General features: G+C 38.4%; 1 protein-coding gene and 1 pseudogene across 43 annotated transcripts in view; both read right to left on the reverse strand.

Annotated features, from left to right (window-relative positions):
* Window positions 1-19,563, reverse strand: part of ELF2 (E74 like ETS transcription factor 2) — a 96,040-nt gene that overhangs the window by 51,562 nt on the left and 24,915 nt on the right. For 36 of the 43 annotated variants that reach the window (XM_081540558.1, XM_081540547.1, XM_081540564.1 and 33 more), the window contains one exon: window positions 18,778-19,016. The exons of 5 other annotated variants lie outside the window; for them this stretch is intronic. In XM_081540558.1, coding sequence (XP_081396684.1) covers window positions 18,778-18,849 — 72 coding nt within the window. In that variant the 5' untranslated portion in view covers window positions 18,850-19,016. Of the gene's footprint in view, window positions 1-18,777; window positions 19,076-19,563 lie in introns of all 43 variants that reach the window. 2 more of the 43 variants (XM_081540561.1, XM_081540587.1) reach the window with 1 other exon arrangement.
* LOC145526359 (large ribosomal subunit protein uL4 pseudogene) lies at window positions 12,689-16,159 on the reverse strand (annotated as a pseudogene).

Raw genomic sequence — 19,563 nt, forward strand, 5'->3', positions numbered from 1 at the left:
TAGTCATCCAAGCAAAAGCCTCTTAACACAAAACATACCATTTACTTACACATACATTTATAAATTTACATTCTTCACAGAAATAAGAGAAGATATATCCAAAAAGCGGGAACAAAATACAATTTAATAAAGAACATTAAAAAATAAAGAGTTCTGAGAAATTAAAAACACAATAGCTAAAATGAGGCATGGAGGATAAAACTAAGGCAGTCTTTCAGGAACCAGAGAAATAAGAGGAGAGAAATGGGAACACTACTAGAGGATCAGTCCAGGATGACCAATGATCAATACCAAGCTCCTGAATAACGGGAGTTTCAGAAAAAGAAAACAGGGGGAGAAAAAAGTTGGAAAGAAATAAAAGAATTTCAGAAATTTTCCTAGTGTGGAAGGATATGAGGTGACCATTTAAAAACATCTACCAAGTGTTAAGTATAAACAAATAAAGAATGAGACCTACACTGAGGCACACCACTGTGAAATATCACAATTAAGGAACAAAAAGAGGATTCTATTAGATTCTTGAAAGAAAATACAGGTCATATACAAAGAATCAGGACTCAGACTTCAGTCTTCTCCACAGTCATACTGGAAGGAAGATGGATGACAATGGAACCATTTCTTCAAAATTATAAAGGAAAATTATTTCCAATCTAGAATTCTTCACCCAAACCATCTTATGAAAAAGTAAAGATATTTTCTCAGACATAAAAGATCTCAAAATGTTTACCTTCCACGCATCTTTTCTCAAGAAGAAACTGGAGAGTGTATTCCACTAAAAAAGCAAAAGTTTAATAAAGATGATAACCTAGAATATAGAAGGTCTAATATGGGAGAGAGGCAATAGCAATGTTTAGGAGGATCGGATTGTGAAGAGAGGTTCCAGGATGCCAGCTGTGCACTGGATCTGAAGGGCAACTAGTTCAGTTGTAGCAAAGTAACTCCTGAGACAGCAGGATAAACTGTCATCACCAAGATGACCACTGACACTGTTCCTAAGGAGAGGATGCCCATATAAGCCTATTCCAGATTTTTATTTATATTTGGCTTGTCTTGATGTATTTACTCACTCCACCTTCCCTTGCTACCTGGCTCAGCCGAGAACCTCCCAGATGTATTCTGCTTTATTTCATCTACTCCTAAGTTTTGGAAGATCACAAAGAGCTCAAAAACCAAAAATAAACAACAGCACAATAGCACTCTTTCCATATGACCATATATCTATTGAAGAAGGCTGCAACACCAAGTCCATACCCTAGCACTGCCATATATCTGATCAAGATAGCCTTATGTTTCCAAAACTAACTCATTACACTGCTTAAGGATTACCTGAGTAGAATCTCTGGAAGCTCAGTGAATCTGATGTCAGACTAGTCAGCCTATCTCCCGGAAGCTTTTACTAACTGTGGTAATGCTGTCCCTTCCTAACTCTAAAGCTAAGTACACTATGCATTTTCTCAAAGTAAATAATATGTTGTCTAGGAGATATTCAGAGAGAATAAAACTATAAAGAAAAGTAAAAGACTGTTAACACATTGTCAGGATCATGGCACCTCAGGGAACAGGTATGGGGACAGGAGGTGTGGCACACTTGGTGTTCTAAAATACCAATAATTTCTAATTTTTTAACCTGAATGACAGATAATATGTCCTTTGTTACTCTTAAATTGAAATATAATATCTTATATACTCTTCATTTTGTATAAAATATTGCACAAATTGTTAAAATAAATTACAAAACAAAGATACGGTGAATTTTTAAAAAGAAAGTACATATTGAATATTAACCTTGAATTTCCTACTGTGTATAAGGCAAGAAATGAGTCCAACTTTTTAACATTAGAAAAAAATTCTTTTTCACCAATTGGATATAGTGACAGTTGAATCTTCATGCTGATCATGCTTCTTGATCAGCTTTATAACCACAGCACCACCCAGTTACATAATAGCGATTAATGAGAAGCATCGGCTTCTCTGGTGGCTCAGATGGTAAAGAACCTGCCTGCAATGCAGGAAACCTGGGTTCAATCCCTGGGTCAGGAAGGTCCCTGAAGAAGGGAGTGGCTACCCACTCTTATATTCTTGCCTAGAGAATCCCATGGGCAGAGGAGCCTGGTGGGCTGTACTACCTGGGGCTGCAAAGAGTCGGACACAGGGAGGACATCTCCAAGCCAAGAACACCTGAAGCCGCCAAAAGCTAACAAACAGGCGTGGGAGACAGTCTCTCTCACAGCCCTCAGAAAGAATCAACTCTGCCAACCTTGTTTTCAAACTCCTAGCCTGCAGAACTGTGAGACAGTAAATGTCTACTGTTCCCAAAAGTGAAATTTCCATGATTTTTTGTTTCCATTATCTGTCCAAATCCTTTTTATCCACTCAAGGCACGGTTCCACAGGGTCTTCTACAATCCTCTAATCTGAATTAATTTTTCCATACCAAATACTTCTAGAAAACGTTGTTTCCCTATTATCACCACTGTACGTTATCCTGTATTATAATTACCTGTTTACATACCCAACTCCCTGACAAGACAATAAGATGACTGACAGCAAGAGCCCATTTCTATATCGAGAGTCAGTTACTGTCTCCTCCCCAACAACACACACCTCATACAAACTAAACTGTCATTTTAAGGGCTTGGAATTTGGTTCAAAGAATGATACAAATAAGTCAGAGGGAAATGATTAACAGAACAGTACTACTGTATGATTCTATTTATAAACATATTTGTTTTACATATGCATTAAAAAATCTGAAAAATATACCTCAAACTACTAATAACACTGTAAGAGAGGTGAGCAGATAAAAGGAATTTTCATTTTCTCAGTGTATCTGCATTTGTTTTTTACAATAATCCTGTATAAGAAAAAGCAAAATACTTTTCCCGTGTAAATATAACAATGACAAAAAAAGAGAACAAATGAAAAAACAAAGGAAAAATAAAAATTACCAAAAAATATATATATTAAAACTTACAGGGCTAATTTAAAAAGAAATACCATTTCGGTAATATAAAACTTGCAGGATAATATATCTCAACTAATAAACTAAATTATTTAGTTTTAATCAACTTTACTGATGTATTTTTATGTAAATAAAATGCAACCATTTTAAGTGTACAGTTCTATGGATTTCTGTCAATGTAGAAATCCCTGTAACGATCATCACCATCAAGAAATAGAATACTTCTATCATCCCAGGAGGCTCCCTTGCACCCCCCATACCAGTCAAACTCTCACAATCACCACCATACCACCACCTACTCCCCCATCTACTCATTTACCCACGTGGGCAATCACTAATCTATCTCTATAAATTTTCTTTTTCTAAAATTTCATATATATGGAGTAAACAGTTTTGCTCTTTTGCATTTGAGTTCAAGTTAGCATAATGTTAAGATTTATACTTGTCATTGCATGTTCAGTAGATCATTTCTTTTTATTGCTGAGACTACCACTGTATTGACAGTCCTCTCTACACAGGGCTGTAACACTCCTATTGGGGCTTCCCAGGTGGCGCAGTGGTAAAGAATCTGCCTGCCAAGCAGGAGACACAGGCTCAGTCTCTGGGTCAGGAAGATCCCCTGGAGAAGTGCATGGCAGCCCACTCCTGTAATCTTGCCTGGAAAATCCCATGGACAGAGAAGTTTGGCAGGCTACAGTCCATGGGGTCACAAAGAGATGGACACAACTTAGTGACTGAACAGCAGTAATACTCCTATTAATGTCTTGCTGTTCCCCTCCCTCGCTTTCCATTCCATATTTACCTACAAATCAAATTACCAGATCATATGGTAATTGTACATCTAGTTTTAAAAGGACTGTCAAATTATTTTGCAAAGTGGTCACATTGTTTTACATTCCCACTAGTAATGTATGAAAGGTTCAGTTCCAGTTCCTCTCCAAACATGCTCTGCAATTTTCACCATTCTCTAAGTATGTAGTAGTATTTCCTTGTGTTTTCACTTCGTGTTTCCCTGATGGCTAATAATATTGGGTATTTTAAAGTGTGCTTATTAGCCACTCACAGAGTTATCTGATCAAATCTTTTTCTAATTTTAATGGATTATCTCCAACTTATTATTATATATCATCAGACTATAAGTCCTTTTATAGATTATGAATACAGGTTATGTATTCTAACTCCTTTCCAATCTTTGGTTTGCCTTGCCCTCCCTCCCCCTCACCACACAGCATGAAGGATCTTAGTTCCACACCAGGGATAGAACCCGAGCCCCCTGCAGTGGAAGCCCGTAGTCCTAACCAACGGACCACCGGACCACCAGAGAATTCCTGCCCTTTCATTTAATTAATGGGATATTTTTAAGGAATAGAAGCCTTTCATTTAAATGAACTTTATCATTTTTTTCTTTTAAGGTTCATGTGTTTTATATTCAATCTAAGGAATTACTGCCGGTTTCAAGGCTGAGAAAATTTCCTCATTTTTCTCCATTTACACTATTTAAACATTTAATTATATAATACATTTAGAGTTAGTCACTGTGTATGATGCAAGAAAGCACTGTAGTTCATTTATTTGCATAGGGATATAGTTGTTCCACCTCATCTGTTAAAATGACTATCCTTTCTCCACTGAATTACATTAGCACCATTACTGAAAATCAATCAGTCTTATATGAGACTATGCGATGTTCCACTGATCCACAGGTCTGTCAGTATACCAAACACCACACTATCCCAATTACTGGATCTTAACATTAAGTCTATAAATCAGGTATGTAAGCCCTCCAACTCTGTTCCTAAACCATAAATATTCCGATCCCCACCTATGTTATATTTCTCCATTTACTCAGGTGTTTAATTTCTCTCAAGGAGAGCAAGGAGAGATAAGAAAGCTTTCCTCTGTGATCAATGCAAAGAAACAGAGGAAAACAGCACAAAAACAAAGACCAGAGATCTCTTAAGAAAATGAGAAATACCAACGGAACATTTCATGCAAAGATGAGCACAATAAAGGACAGAAATGGTATGGACCTAACAGATACTGAAGAGATTAAGAAGAGATGGCAAGAATACAAAGAAGAACTATACAAAAAAAATCTTCATGACCCAGATAACCACCATGGTGTGACCACTCACTTAGAGCCAGACATCCTGGAATGAGAAATCAAGAGGGCATTAGGAAGCATCACTACGAACAAAGCTAGTGGAGGTGATTGAATTCCCAGCTGAGCTATTTCAAATCCTAAAATATAATGCTGTTAAAGTGCTGCAGTCATATGCCAGCAAATTTGGAAAACTCAGCAGTGGTCACAGGATTGGAAAAGGTCAGTTTTCGTTCCAATCTCAAAAAAAGGCAATGCCAAAGAATGTTCAAACTACCGCACAACTGCACTCATCTCAACACTAGCAAAGTAATGCTCAAAATTCTTCAAGCCAGGCTTCTAACAGTACATGAACCAAGAACTTCCAGATGTTGAAGCTGGATTTAGAAAACGCAAAGGAACCAGAGATCAAATTGCCAACAGCCACTGGACCATAGAAAAAGCAAGAGAGTTCCAGAAAAATATCTACTTCTGCTTTATTGACTATGCCAAAGCCTTTGACTGTGTGGATCACAACAAACTGGAAAATTCTGAAAGAGATGGGAATACCAGACCACTTTACCTGCCTCCGGAGAAATCTGTATGCAGGTCAAGAAACAAGTTAGAACCAGACATGGAACAACAGACTGGCTCCAAATTGGGAAAAGAGTACATCAAGGTTGTATATTGTCACCCTGCTTATTTAACTTATGTGCAGAGTATATCATGTGAAATGCTGGGCTGGATGAAGCACAAGCTGGAATCAAGATTGTCAGGAGAAATATCAATAACCTCAGATATGCAGATGAAACCACCCTTATGGCAGAAGGTGAAGAAGAACTAAAATGTCTCTTGATGAAAGTGAAAGAGAAGTGTGAAAAAGTTGGCTTAAAACTCAACATTCAGAAAACTAAGATCATGGCATCTGGTCCTATCACTTCATGACAAACAGATGGGGAAACAATGGAAACAGTGACAGACTTTATTTTGGGGGGCTCCAGAATCACTGCAGATGGTGACTGCAGCCATGAAATTAAATTAAAGACACTTGCTCCTTGGAAGAAAAGCTATGACCAACCTAGACAGCATATTAAAAAGCAGAGACATTACTTTGCCAACAAAGCTTCGTCTAGTCAAGGCTATGGTTTTTCCAGTAGTCATGTATGGATGTGAGAGCGCCGAAGAATTGATGCTTTTGAACTGTGGTGTTGGAGAAGACCCTTGAGAGTCCCTTGGACTGCGAGGAGATCCAACCAGTCCATCCTAAAGGAGATCAGCCCTGGGTGTTCACTGGAAGGACTGATGTTGAAGCTGAAACTCCAATACTTTGGCCACCTCATGCGAAGAGTTGACTCACTGGAAGAGACCCTGATGCTGGGAAAGATTGAGGGCAGGAGGAGAAGGGGATGACAGAGGATGAGACGGTTGGATGGCATCACTGACTCGATGGACATGAGTTTGAGCAAGCTCTGGGAGTTGGTAATGGAGAGGGAAGCCTGGCATGCTGCAGTCCATGGGGTCGCAAAGAGTTGAACAGGCAGGACTGAGTGACTAAACTGAACTAAATTTCTCTCAACAGTATTTTGTAGTTTTCTATGTACAGATTTCATTCAACTTAACCCTTTGGTCTTATGCTGCTGTTAAACAGTATTGCTTTTTAAATTTAATTTCTGAATTGCACTTTGCCAGAATATATAAATACAACTGATTTTTACATAGACACCTATTCTACATTTACTTATTAGTTTAACAGTTGCACAGATTTCTTAGGAGTTTCTATGTATATGATTGCATCATTTAGCAATAAAGACAGTTTTATTTCTTCTTTTCTGATCTGGAAGTCTTTTATTTTTCTTGCCCTGTACCAATTTTGCCAGTGCAGTGTTGAATAGAAGTGATTAGAGCAAGACACCCTTGCCTTCTTCTCAACCTTAAAAGGAAAACATTGTCTTTCTCCATTAAGTATGTTTACTGTGGGTTTTTCACACATGTACTTACCATACTGAGGAAGCTGCCCTTTATTACTAGTTTAAGGAACTTGTATAATAGGTATTGGCTTTTAGCAAATGGGCTTTAAGTGGCTACTGATACGATCACATGATTTTTCCCTTTTCCTTTGTTAACATGGAAAATTACACTAATTGATTAAACCTACCTCCCTGGGACAGACCCCATTTGAGACATATGATCCCTTTTATATGCCCCAGGATTTGATTGCGAGTATTTTATCAAGAATGTTTGAGTCTATGTTCATGAAGAATATGGACGTGTAGTTTTCGTTTCCTATAAAATCTGTCTGGTCTTGATATCAGGGTAATACTGACCTCATAAAATTGTCTTGTCCTCTATTTTCTAAAAGAGGTGTGTAGAATGGGTATTCCTTCTTCCATAAATATTTATCAGATCAAGAAAGCCATTTAGCTCTGTTGTTTTCTTTGCAGGAAAGACCTTGACTACAAACCCAAAGGTTACTTAAATATCTTATTTAAAAGATACCTTTTTAAAAGACATCTTATTTAAAAGATACTTTTTTAAGAGATTATTAATTTAAAAGATAGAGGGCTATGCAGGCCTGCTATTCCTTTTGGATTGACTTTCAAGGAATTGGCCCATTTCATCTAGGATATCAAACTTATTGGCCTAAAGTTCTTCTTAATGCTTAGTGTCTATAATAATGTATCTTTCGTTCTTGATATTAGTGTATTTTGCCTTTTTCTTGTACAGTCTACTTACAGATTATCCATTTCCAACTTCATTGATTTGTTTTTATTTTTATTACTTTGGGTTTGATTTGATCTTCATATTCTAGCTTGTTGAGGCAAAACCTTAAGACTGATTTTCCTTTTCCAATGTAAATATATGAAGCTATAAACTTTCCTCTAATTTAACTTATATGCAGAGTACATCATGAGAAATGCTGGAGTGGAAGAAGCACAAGCTGGAATTAAGATCGCCAGCAAAAATATCAATAACCTCAGATATATAGATGACACCACCCTTACGGCAGAAAGTGAAGAAGAACTAAAAAGCCTCTTGATGAAAGTGAAAGAGGAGAGTGAAAAAGTTGACTTAAAGCTCAACATTCAGAAAACTAAGAACATGGCATCCGGTCCCATCACTTCATGGGAAATAGACGGGGAAACAGTGAAAACAGTGCCAGACTTTATTTTTGGGGGCTCCAAAATCACTGCAGATAGTGACTGCAGCCGTGAAATTAAAAGACGCTTACTCCTTGGAAGGAAAGTTACGACCAACCTAGATAGCATATTGAAAAGCAGAGGCATTACTTTGCCAACAAAGGTCCGTCTAGTCAAGGCTATGGTTTTTCCAGTAGTCATGTATGGATGTGAGAGTTGGACTATGAAGAAAGCTGAGCACAGAAGAAGTGATGAATTTGAACTGTGGTGTTGGAGAAGACTCTTGAGAGTCCCTTGGACTGCAAGGAGATCCAACCAGTCCATCCTAGAGGAGATCAGCCCTGGGTGTTCATTGGAAGGACTGATGTTGAAGCTGAAACTCCAATACTTTGGCCACCTGATGCAAAGTGCTGACTCACTGGAAAAGACCCTGATGCTGGGAAGGATTGGGGGCAGGAGGAGAAGGGGACGACAAAGGATGAGATGGCTAGATGGCATCACCAACTCAATGGACATGAGTTTGGGTAAACTCCGGAAGTTGGTGATGGACAGCGAGGCCTGGCGTGCTGCAATTCAAGGGGTCGCAAAGAGTTGGACACAACTGAGTGACTGAACTGAACTGAAGCACCGCTTTGGCTTCATCCCTCAAACTTGATATCCTGTGCTTTCATCTTCATTCAGTTTGAACATCTACTTTCTCTTGTGATTTCTTCTTTAATCCATGGGTTAGACTAATATAGAAGTAGACTGTTTAATATGCAAGTATTAAAAAATTTTGCAATCTTATTTTTTTGTTTATTTCTAATATAATGATGCTGTGAAAGTGCTGCACTCGATATGCCAGCAAATTTGGAAAACTCAGCAGTGGCCACAGGACTGGAAAAGGTCAGTTTTCATTCCAATCCCAAAGAAAGGCAATGCCAAAGAATGCTCAAACTACCACACAATTGCACTCATCTCACATGCTAGTAAAGTAATGCTCAAAATTCTCCAAGCCAGGCTTCACCAATACGTGAACCGTGAACTTCCAGATGTTCAAGCTGGTTTTAGAAAAGGCAGAGGAACCAGAGATCAAATTGCCAATATCCACTGGATCATCGAAAAAGCAAGAGAGTTCCAGAAAAACATCTATTTCTGCTTTATTGACTATGCCAAAGCCTTTGACTGTGTGGATCACAATAAACTGTGGAAAATTCTGAAAGAAATGGGAATACCAGACCATCTGACCTATCTCTTGAGAAACCTGTATGCAGGTCAGGAAGCAACAGTTAGAACTGGACATGGAACAACAGACTGGTTCCAAATAGGAAAAGGAGTATGTCAAGACTGTATATTGTCACCCTGCTTATTTAACTTATATGCAGAGTACATCATGCAAAATGCTGGGCTGGATGAAGCACAAGCTGGAATCAAGATTGCCGGGAGAAATATCAATAACCTCAGATATGCGGATGACACCACCCTTATGGCAGAGAGTGAAGAAGAACTAAAGAGCCTCTTGATGAAGGTGAAGGAGGAGAGTGAAATAGTTGGCTTAAAGCTCAACATTCAGAAAACTAAGATCATGGCATCTGGTCCCATCACTCCATGGGAAATAGATGGGGAAACAGTGGAAACAGTGTCAGACTTTATTTTGGGGGGCTCCAGAATCACTGCTGATGGTGACTGCAGCCATGAAATTAAAAGACCCTTACTCCTTGGAAGGAAAGTTATGACCAACCTAGATAGCATATTTAAAAGCAGAGACATTACTTTGCCAACAAAGTCTGTCTAGTCAAGGCTATGGTTTTTCCAGTGGTCATGTATGGATGTGAGAGTTGGATGGTGAAGAAAGCTGAGCACCGCAGAATTGATGCTTTTGAACTGTGGTGTTGGAGAAGACTCTTGAGAGTCCCTTGGACTGCAAGGAGATCCAACCAGTGCAAACTAAAGGAAATCAGTCCTGGGTGTTCATTGGAAGGACTGATGTTGAAGCTGAAACTCCAATACTTTGGCCAGCTCATGCAAAGAGTTGACTCACTGGAAAAGACCACAATGCTGGGAAGGATTGGGGGCAAGAGGAGAAGGGGATGACAGAGGATGAGATGGTTGAATGGCATCACTGACTCAATGGACATGGATTTGGGTAGGCTCTGGGAGTTGGTGATGGACAGGGAGGCCTGGCGTGCTGCAATTCATGGGGTCGCAAAGAGTCAGACACGACTGAACGACTGAACTGAACTGAACTGAACGGAAGAGGCAGAATCTGACAAACACTGCCCGAACTGAACTGAATATAATCCTGCTTTGGTCACACTTTCCCTGTATAATTTCAATCCTTTGAAAGTTTTTAAAATTACTGAGATGTGCAACCCAGCATATGATCTACTTTCACTTACTGTCCATGTGCACTTGAATATGTATTCTAATACTGTTAGGCACAGTGCTACATAGAAGTCCATTAGGTGAAGTTAGCTCATACTGTTATTCAAGCTTCTGATATCCTCATTGGTTTTCTAATTGATCTATCAATTACTGAGTCAGGAGTACTGCAAACTCTGACTAAAACTGTGGATTTGTCTATTCTTTCAGTTCTATCAGTTTATGCTTTATGTATTTTGAAGCTCTCATGTTGAATGCAAAAACGTTTAGGATTGTTAAGTCTTCTTGAGAAGATGGTCCTTTTATCATTTATGAAATGTCTATCTTTATCCCTGGTCTTGTCCTGAAACCACTTCACCTTGTTTTATGATTAATATTTGCATGGTATTATCTGTACCTATACTTTTAAACTGTGTGGTTATACTTAAAAAGAGTTCTTTGCATGAAACCAACAGATTTGGCTTTTTAAAAAATCTAATCTGCATTTTAAACAATATCTTCATTTAAATTGGGCTATTTAGAATACTTATATTTAATATTATCAATAAAACAAGGTTTAAATTGACCAACTGCTCTGTTATTTACTTCATTTATTCCTTGTTCCTTTCATTCTCAGTCTTGTTTTGAATTAAGAATTTTTTTTAGTATCCATTTTAATTCTATTTAATTTATAGATAGTAATGGCTTACTATCTATATTTCTTTATTTTTTAGTGGTGCACTAGATCTTACAATGGGCTTCCCTGGTAGCTCAGCTGGTAAAGAAGTGAAGTCAAGTGAAAGTCACTCAGTCCTGTCCGACTCTTTGCAACCCCACGGACTATAGGCTGCCAGGCTCCCCTGTCCATGGAATTTTCCAGGCAAGACTACTGGAGTGAGTTGCCATTTCCTACTTCAGGAGATCTTCCCCATCCAAGGATCAAACCTGGGTCTCCCGCACTGCAGTCAGATTCTTTACTACTGAACGATCAGCTGGTAAAGAATCCATCTGCAATGCAGCAGACTCTGGTTCAACTCCTGGGTTGGGAAGTTCCCTTGGAGAAGGGATAGGCTACTCACTCCAGTAATCTTGGGCTTCCCTGGTGGCTCAGATGGTAAAGAATCCACCTGCAGTGTGGGAGATCTGGGTTCAATCCCTGGGGTGGGAAGATGCCCTGAAGGAGGGCATGGAAACCACTCCAGTATTCTTGCCTGGAGAACCCCATGGACAGAGGAGCCTGGTGGGCTAGTCTATGGGGTCACAAAGAGTCGGACACGACTGAGCGACTAAGCACAGCACAGCACAGATCTTACAATAGGCTTCCTAACATATTACAGTTTATATCCAACAATGCTTAATGTAAAAAGTGTACAGCACTGTAGTATTTTTCCAATCCTCCCTCCCATCCTTTGTTGGACTGTTGTCATACATTCACTTCTTTTGCTTCTTCACATTGCAAACTCTAATTCAGCTATTATATACATACATATATATAATTCACTGTTATTTTTGTCTTAAACAATTATCTTTTCAAAAAATTTAAAACAAATTTTAGAAAGTATTTACCCACACATTAACTATTTCTCTAGCACTTTTCAATGCTTTATGTATAAATTTATGTATATATGCTTTATTTTTTTTTCAGAATTTTATTTTAATTTATTTATTTTAGTTGGAGCCTAATTACTTTACAATATTATAGTGGTTTTTGCCATACATTGACATAAATCAGCCATGGGTTTACATGTATTCCCCATCCTGAACCCCTCTCCCACCTCCCTCCCCATCCCTGTATATATGCTTTAATTTGGTGTCATTTTCCTTCTGCCTAAAGATCTTCCTTTAACATTTCTTATAATACACATTTGTTGGTGATAAATGCTCTCAGCTTTTGTTGGGCTGAGAAAAACTTCACTTTGAAGGACATTTTCACTGGATATGTTACTGTAGGTTGACAAGTTTTAGTTTTGTGAAATTTAAGGAAATCATTATCTTCTGACTTGCATAATTCTAATAAAGATGTCTGTAGTCATATCTTCATTCTTCTGTAGGTAATGAATTTTTTCCTCTGGAAGCCTTTTTCCCCCATGCTTCTCACTACATCTTTGATCGGGTCTTTACTTAAAATTAACTGTCCAAAATGATTTGACCTTTATAGATTATTCTGAGTTTATCCAGCAGACTTCTTTTCTTCTGTGTTGGGCTTCCTTTTTGTGGGTTTCCTTTCAGTTGCTGTTTGTTTTTTTGTTTTTTTTTTAATCACTGCAGCCTTTTTTCCCCTCAAAGCTGCTTCTGCTTCTTAATGCCAAGAGCCTTCCTTCCTTTCTTCCCCACCACAGTCTTCTTGCCTGGAATCCCCTTTTCATCTGATCTGGCTTCTAATGCTGCTGCTGTCCACCTGAATTTTCTGGTTCTTGGTCAGAAGAAGGGTGTTCTGGCACATGGTCTTTGAACATGAGTTTAGTAGCTTCAATGTGATTCTCAAGTTCTTCAGTGGATTCTTTTTCAGGCCTTTGTAGTGAATCTTCCATGTGGTGCTTGGAGAGCTCTCTGGATCTCTGGGGTTTTTAAGATTCTGCAAAGGTCTATTTTAAGCATCTTGTGAATGGGGAGTTTGCAGTTAACTCTTTACACCAAGTGCCAAACAGCTCATTTAACTTGTGGAAAGCACTTCCAGTCCAAATGCAGAAACATCCCACATGCCTACCAGGAGCAAGTTTCAAAAATATTGAGTTTGCTTATACTAAGCAGAGTAATTCCAGGGATGTCTCTGAAGGCCTTGATGATTTCACTGTCCTCATTAAAGAAGATGCAGGGTTCCCCGTGCTGGATCCAGTGACGGCTTCTCATTTTGCCTTTGCCAGTTCTCATTCGTTGAGAAGCACAGATCTTTCTGATATCATTCCAAGCCTTAAGTTTCTCCAGAAGCAAAACAATCTCCTTGGTCTCCTTGTAGCCTTCAACTTTATCTTGAGCCACCAAAGCAAGTTCAGGAATTTCCTCAATAAGATGACACAACCAGCAGGTAATGCTGAGGCAGCCAGTGCAGAGCAGATAGAATATCACTTCTGCATTGTGTTCAGTCTGAAGTGCCAACATCACCAGGCCTTGATTAGCGCAAACATGTGGCCTCCACAACATATATTTCCAAAAGCACCCTGGCCAGAACAGTGAGTCCCACCACCTCAAACTCTGGGAAATGGAGTCACAGCTCTGCCAGAAGCCCAAGACTCAGAACTGGTTTGATGACCTGCTAATTCACTGACAGCATAGGGCTGTCTGTTGTTTTTGTGCAAGTTGGTGTGGGTAAAGTACACAATATCTGGTCAAACGGGAGCCTTGAACACAGCAGAAAAAGAGGCATTTTTCTAGATGACTCCCCCTTTTTGGAGTACTGGTATCAGTGAATGAGCACTCCTCTCAACCCTGTGGCTCCCACAGGAGAAGTTCTCTAGAAGCTTCCAAGATTTTCTTTTTGAAGTTTGCTTTCAGCAGCTTTATTATGATGTTCCTCAGTCTGTTTACTCTCTGCTTTATCCTATTTAGAGTTTAAGATTCTTATATCTGTGCTGTGCTTAGTTGCTCAGTCATGTCCATCTCTTTGTGAATCCATGGACTGTAGCCCACCAGGCTCCTCTGTCCACAGGGATTCTCCAGGCAAGAATACTGGAGTGGGTTGCCATGCCCTCCTCCAGGGGATCTTCCCGACCCAGGAATCAAACCCAGGTCTCCTGCATTGCAGGCAAATACTTTACTGTCTGAGCCACCCGGGAAGCCCATGAATACTGGAGTGGATAGCCTATACCTTCTCCAGGGGATCTTTCTGACCCAGGAATCAATCCAGGGTCTCCTGCATTGGAGGCAGATTCTTTGCCAGCTGAGCTACCAGGGAAGCCCCTTCTCAGATCTATGGGTTTATATTTTCATCAAACTTGGAAAATTTTACAGCCATTATTTCTTTACACGCTTTTTATGTTCTCTTCTCTCACTCCGGGACTCCAATTACATTATATTAGACAACTTGATATCGTCCCACAGGTAACCAAGTTTTTGTTCACCTTTTTTTCTTTTTTCAGTCTTTCTGCACTTCACGATATAGTTTCTATCCTTCAAATTCACTGGTCTTTTCTTATGCAGGACCTAATTCATTTGCAATCCTATATAGTGAATTTTTCTTTTCATATAGGATATATTTCATTTCTAGAAGTTTCACTTGGTTCTTTTATGTCATTTACACCTCTCCTGAGATTCATGTTCTCTTTATCTTTCTTGAGCTTATCTGTAATAGCTGTTTTGGAATTTTATCTGTTAGTTACATATCTATCATTTCTATTTATTTTCATTGACAAATTTTTCTCCAAGTTTTAAGTTATATTATTCCTGCATCCTTGCATTTAACATGATTGGGTACTTCATATGTAAAATTTACATCATTGGGTGCAATTTACACATTGCTGTCTTATTTTAATATTGTTTACTAAGACAGTTATGTTACTTGTGGATCAATTTTCAAGGTTTATTTTGAAATCTTTCTAGAGCAAGTTAGGACTCCCTTTATTCCAGAGCTCGTTTAGCTCCACTTATATAGGCATGACCCTTCTGGAATCTCTAATGAATGCCCTGGGCACTTAACAAAAATCCTCTTTTCCAACTGGTTGGAACTCTAGCATCTTCCAGCCTTGAGTGAACTATGTAGATTTTTTTCAGTAGGTTCCTGAGTTTACACCTTTCTGATCATCCTTTACCTGGCTTCATGGAGTTTCTCACTACACCTGGGAGCTCATTCAGCTAAAGACTAGAGGAACCAAAGGCTGAGTTCTGTGTTCCTCCTCTGGGCAGCTTCTTCCTTTCAGATACTCTGCTCCTCAAATTAGTTGCATTCAGCTCAGTTCAGTTGCCCAGTCATGTCTGACTCTTGCCATCCCATGGACTGCAGCACACCAGGCTTCCCTGTCCATCACCAACTCCCAGAGCTTGCTCAAACTCATGTCCATCGAGTCAGTGATGCCATCCAACCATCTCATCCTCTGTTGTCCCCTTCTCCTCCTGCCTTCAATCTTTCCCAGCATCAGGGTCTTTTCAATGCATCAGTTCTTCAAATCAGGTGGCCAAAGTATTGGAGTTTCAGCTTCATTAGCAGTCCTTCCAATGAATATTCAGGACTGATTTTCTTCAGGATTGACTGGTTTGATCTCCTTGGAGTCCACGGGACTCTCAAGAGTCTTCTCCAACACCACAGTCCAAACCATCAATTCTTCAGCGCTCAGCTTTCTTTATAGTCCAGCTCTCACATCCACACATGACTACTGGAAAAACCATAGCTTTGACTAGATGGAGCTCTGTTGGCAAAGTAATGTCTCTGCTTTTTAATATGTTGGTCATAGCTTTTCTTCCAAGGAGCAAGTGTTTTTTAATTTCATGGCTGCAATCACCATCTGCAGTGATTCTGGAGCCCAAAAAAATAAAGTCTGTCACTGTTTCCCCATCTATTGCTTCCCCATCTATTAGTTGCATTATTTCCACTGTTTCCCCATCTATTCCATTGTTTTCCCATTTTCAGTTCCATTCGCCTCTCCAAATTCCAGATTTGGTACCTCAATACAGTAAGACTGTCACATTCTGCTTGGATTTCTACCCCCATGTTTTGGTCCAGAAAGTAGGTCCAAGCAGTAAGCCAGTGCAATCATTTCTCAGGAAGAACAGTCTTGCACTGTCTATAGTCCAAATGTCTTAAACCATTCATGTTACTATAACAAATACCAGACTAGGTGGCTGAAAAACAGCAGAAATTTATTGCTCACAGTTCTGGAGGCTGGAAATCCAAGATCAGGGTACCAGAATGACTGAGTGGGGGCCTTCTTCCAAGTCACAGACTTCTTTTGTCCTCACAAGGGGTCTCTCTACAGCCTTTTTTTCCCCCCCTTAACGCCTTTTATAAAAGTATTGACCCCATTTGTAAAGGTTCCTTCCTCATTACCTAATCACCTTCCTAAAGCCCTACTTCCTAATACCTTCCTAATGATAATCATCTTTGGAAGTTTGGATTAAACATATGAATTTTGAGGGGTTCACAAACATTCAAGACTATAGCACAAATAAAAACTATGGGTTCATATGTTTTGTTCATTTTCCTAGTTGTTTATGATTGGAGTACAAATCTGGTTTCAGTTGTTCCATCACAACCTGAAGTGGAAGAAGTCCACTTCTTTGTCTGGAAGCAGATGCTCTCCAAAACTTGCATTCATTTTGTTTTTTTAAATATACCTAAATCCTTTTTTATTTTTTCTGCATTAATTCCCCATTTCTATGAGACCTACCTGCTATGTATTTCCTTCTCAAAAACTGCTCTGGATAGTAGCTTGTAAGACAAAATTCTATCTTTCAAACACCACTATCCCCAAAACTCACTTTAAAAACTTGGGAGATATTACAGATACTAGTGGCTTTTCTTTCTTACAGGAATTTTCTTCCCCAGGTGTTTCTACAGCTCAATCCCTTATGTTATTTATGTCTACACTAAAATGCCACCTGCTCAGAGAAGCCTTCCTTGTCCATTCTTATTAAAATACCCTACCAATTCTCTATCTACCTCTAGCCCTGATTTATTCTTCACAGCCATTCTGAAATACTTTATCGTCAACGTCAAAAAAAGTAACTGACATTCACTAAGAGGTCAATTAATGTTTGTTGAAGGAATAAATGAAATGAAAGTAAGTAGGCACCCACATGATATAATGTGAAGAAAAAGTTCCCAAGAATAGTTTCCTCGTTTCTGGTGCCACCTTTCCTAAAATGCCTATGAACACCTTTTAAGACTACTGCATAAATCATCAGTCAATAATGTCTGGCAAAATTATTTTCATTTGTCAGATTCTTTCTTTGGTAATAATCAGTTTGTCAAGCCATGAACACATGGGGTCCCTTGTAAATGAAGGGAGGTATAGAGAGTCTTCCAGAAACAAAGTGTTCTATTCATTTTCCCATAATGGTGGTACCCAGTCACGACAAGGTAAATATATTCTGCCAATTGTTCTTAGCAGCTTCCTCCATAGAATTAATATTAACAGAGTAAAACCATGGGCCAAAAGGAAAGTACTTGAAGAAGCAAGTACTGGATGATATTGGAGGGGACATAAATTCCGAGTCCCTCATTTCTTCGGTGAATCATACTTGGAAGTGATCATATAGAAAGTGAAACTTCAAGAAGGAAGCAGAAATTGATTATGAGAATAAAACAAGTTCTTTACCTTTGTTTCTCTTAGTAGATTTTGAAACGGTTTTAGATTCAAATACAACAGGAATATTTCAGTTACCAAGTCCACTGAAAACAAACCCACTGAATTTGCCCATTGCTATCTCAGAAAACTGGACACCAAGCAAGCAAGAAAAAGAATCCAGATGCCAGAACACACAGCCTGACATCCTAACTTGTATCTCAGTCGTAATACTAAGTACCAGTAACAGCAGTATCTTTCACAGAATGTAGAAAAAACAAACTTTTTCCCTTCATTTCCCCATCTTATCTCTGGCCAAATATTTGACCATTGTTGTGACAGTATTATTATATTTTAATTTAGATAGTTCCCAATAGTCAGTCTTTACTGAATGGTGGGAGTAAAAGCCAGGCCCTGCAAGTCCATGTATTTCTGGTACTATTGTTTTCTACTCCTATCTCTTATTCTTTAATGTTATCAATAACAACAATAACAACAAAAAAAACAAATACACTGACATTCCAAAATTCTTCAAGTATAAAATTTCAAAACCGAGTTTCTCTTCTGATTTACAAATTATCTAAATTCTTAAGTATAAATAATATGTAATTAAAATACGATGGATTCCCACATGAATTAGAATAATCAAAAGACAAAGGTAACAACAAAAAGAGATACAAAATTCTAAAGTAAGATGAATATAATTTAGGTATTTAGGTACGGTATTAACCTATATACTCTAAAATCCAAAACAATGGATTTTATCAGAGATTTAAATCTATTTCTCAACTGATACTATTGTCTTCTTTCTTTTTTCCCTCCTAGTTCATTCTAATATATGGAAGTTCCAACAACTCAGGCAACTCAGGCCCAGTACTACCCCCCTCAACCTTCTAACACCTAATTATATGGGGACACATGACAGAGATACACAGTCTCCTGCACTATACATCTCTGCTCTCAAATACCTGTTTCCCATTAAATTCATTAGTTCATGCATTGATTTTATGAACAAAACAGAAATGTAATACATTGGATGGCTAACCTCTTGATTTTCTACTCCATTGCTGGGAAGCTCCAAAATAGAACCTCCACTGTCAACCACTGCTGATGCCATTGTTTACTCCCTGAGGAAGCTTCAAACGCTACCAATCAATGTAATTAAAGGTTCATGGATGATTGTCAGTGTTACAGGTTTGCATTATCATGTTTTAAAAGTCAATAGAGATGGAGTAGAGTTGATATCCAGAAATTCAGTCTTCTTAAGATGATTAACCAGAGAGCCTAAAAAGAAGAAGAATTTGAAAAATTATTTAAAAAAATACAAGGATATAAAGCACAAACTATTTTGCAATAAAATTTTTTAACATTTTTATAAACTGAGAAAAAGAAGAGCTAGGCTTATACAGCTGTGTGTCAAAAGAGGGCAGTAATGAGCATTGCTCTTAGAGCAGTCAAGTTCACAATCTGCAGTTCTTACCAAGCTATTGCACACTGGTGATCTCATGATGTTTACATTGTAAGAAATAAAATGTTACAACTTTCTCCCCTCATGAAGATGTACTATTATTCCTGAAATATTTTGGTAAAAATTTCTGAAATTTAAAAAAAATTTTATGCACTAAAAACATAAAATGTGCTAGACCAAGACAACTTCTAAAATTATTCACCTGTTTAACAAATTAAAAGATGTATTGGTTTGTAAATATTTCAATCTTCCTTGGCTCATCTGGTTTGTTTATGTATATGAATTTATGTTTATGTTGTTTGTTTATGTATGTATATAAGTAACTAATTAGAATTATCTTTTGCTTACAGTAGCAGGCTCATT

This window comes from Giraffa tippelskirchi, chromosome 11 (genome assembly GCF_054371585.1).
Source record: "Giraffa tippelskirchi isolate mGirTip1 chromosome 11, T2T-mGirTip1v1.2.pri, whole genome shotgun sequence".
Classification (NCBI taxonomy): Eukaryota; Metazoa; Chordata; class Mammalia; order Artiodactyla; family Giraffidae; genus Giraffa; species Giraffa tippelskirchi.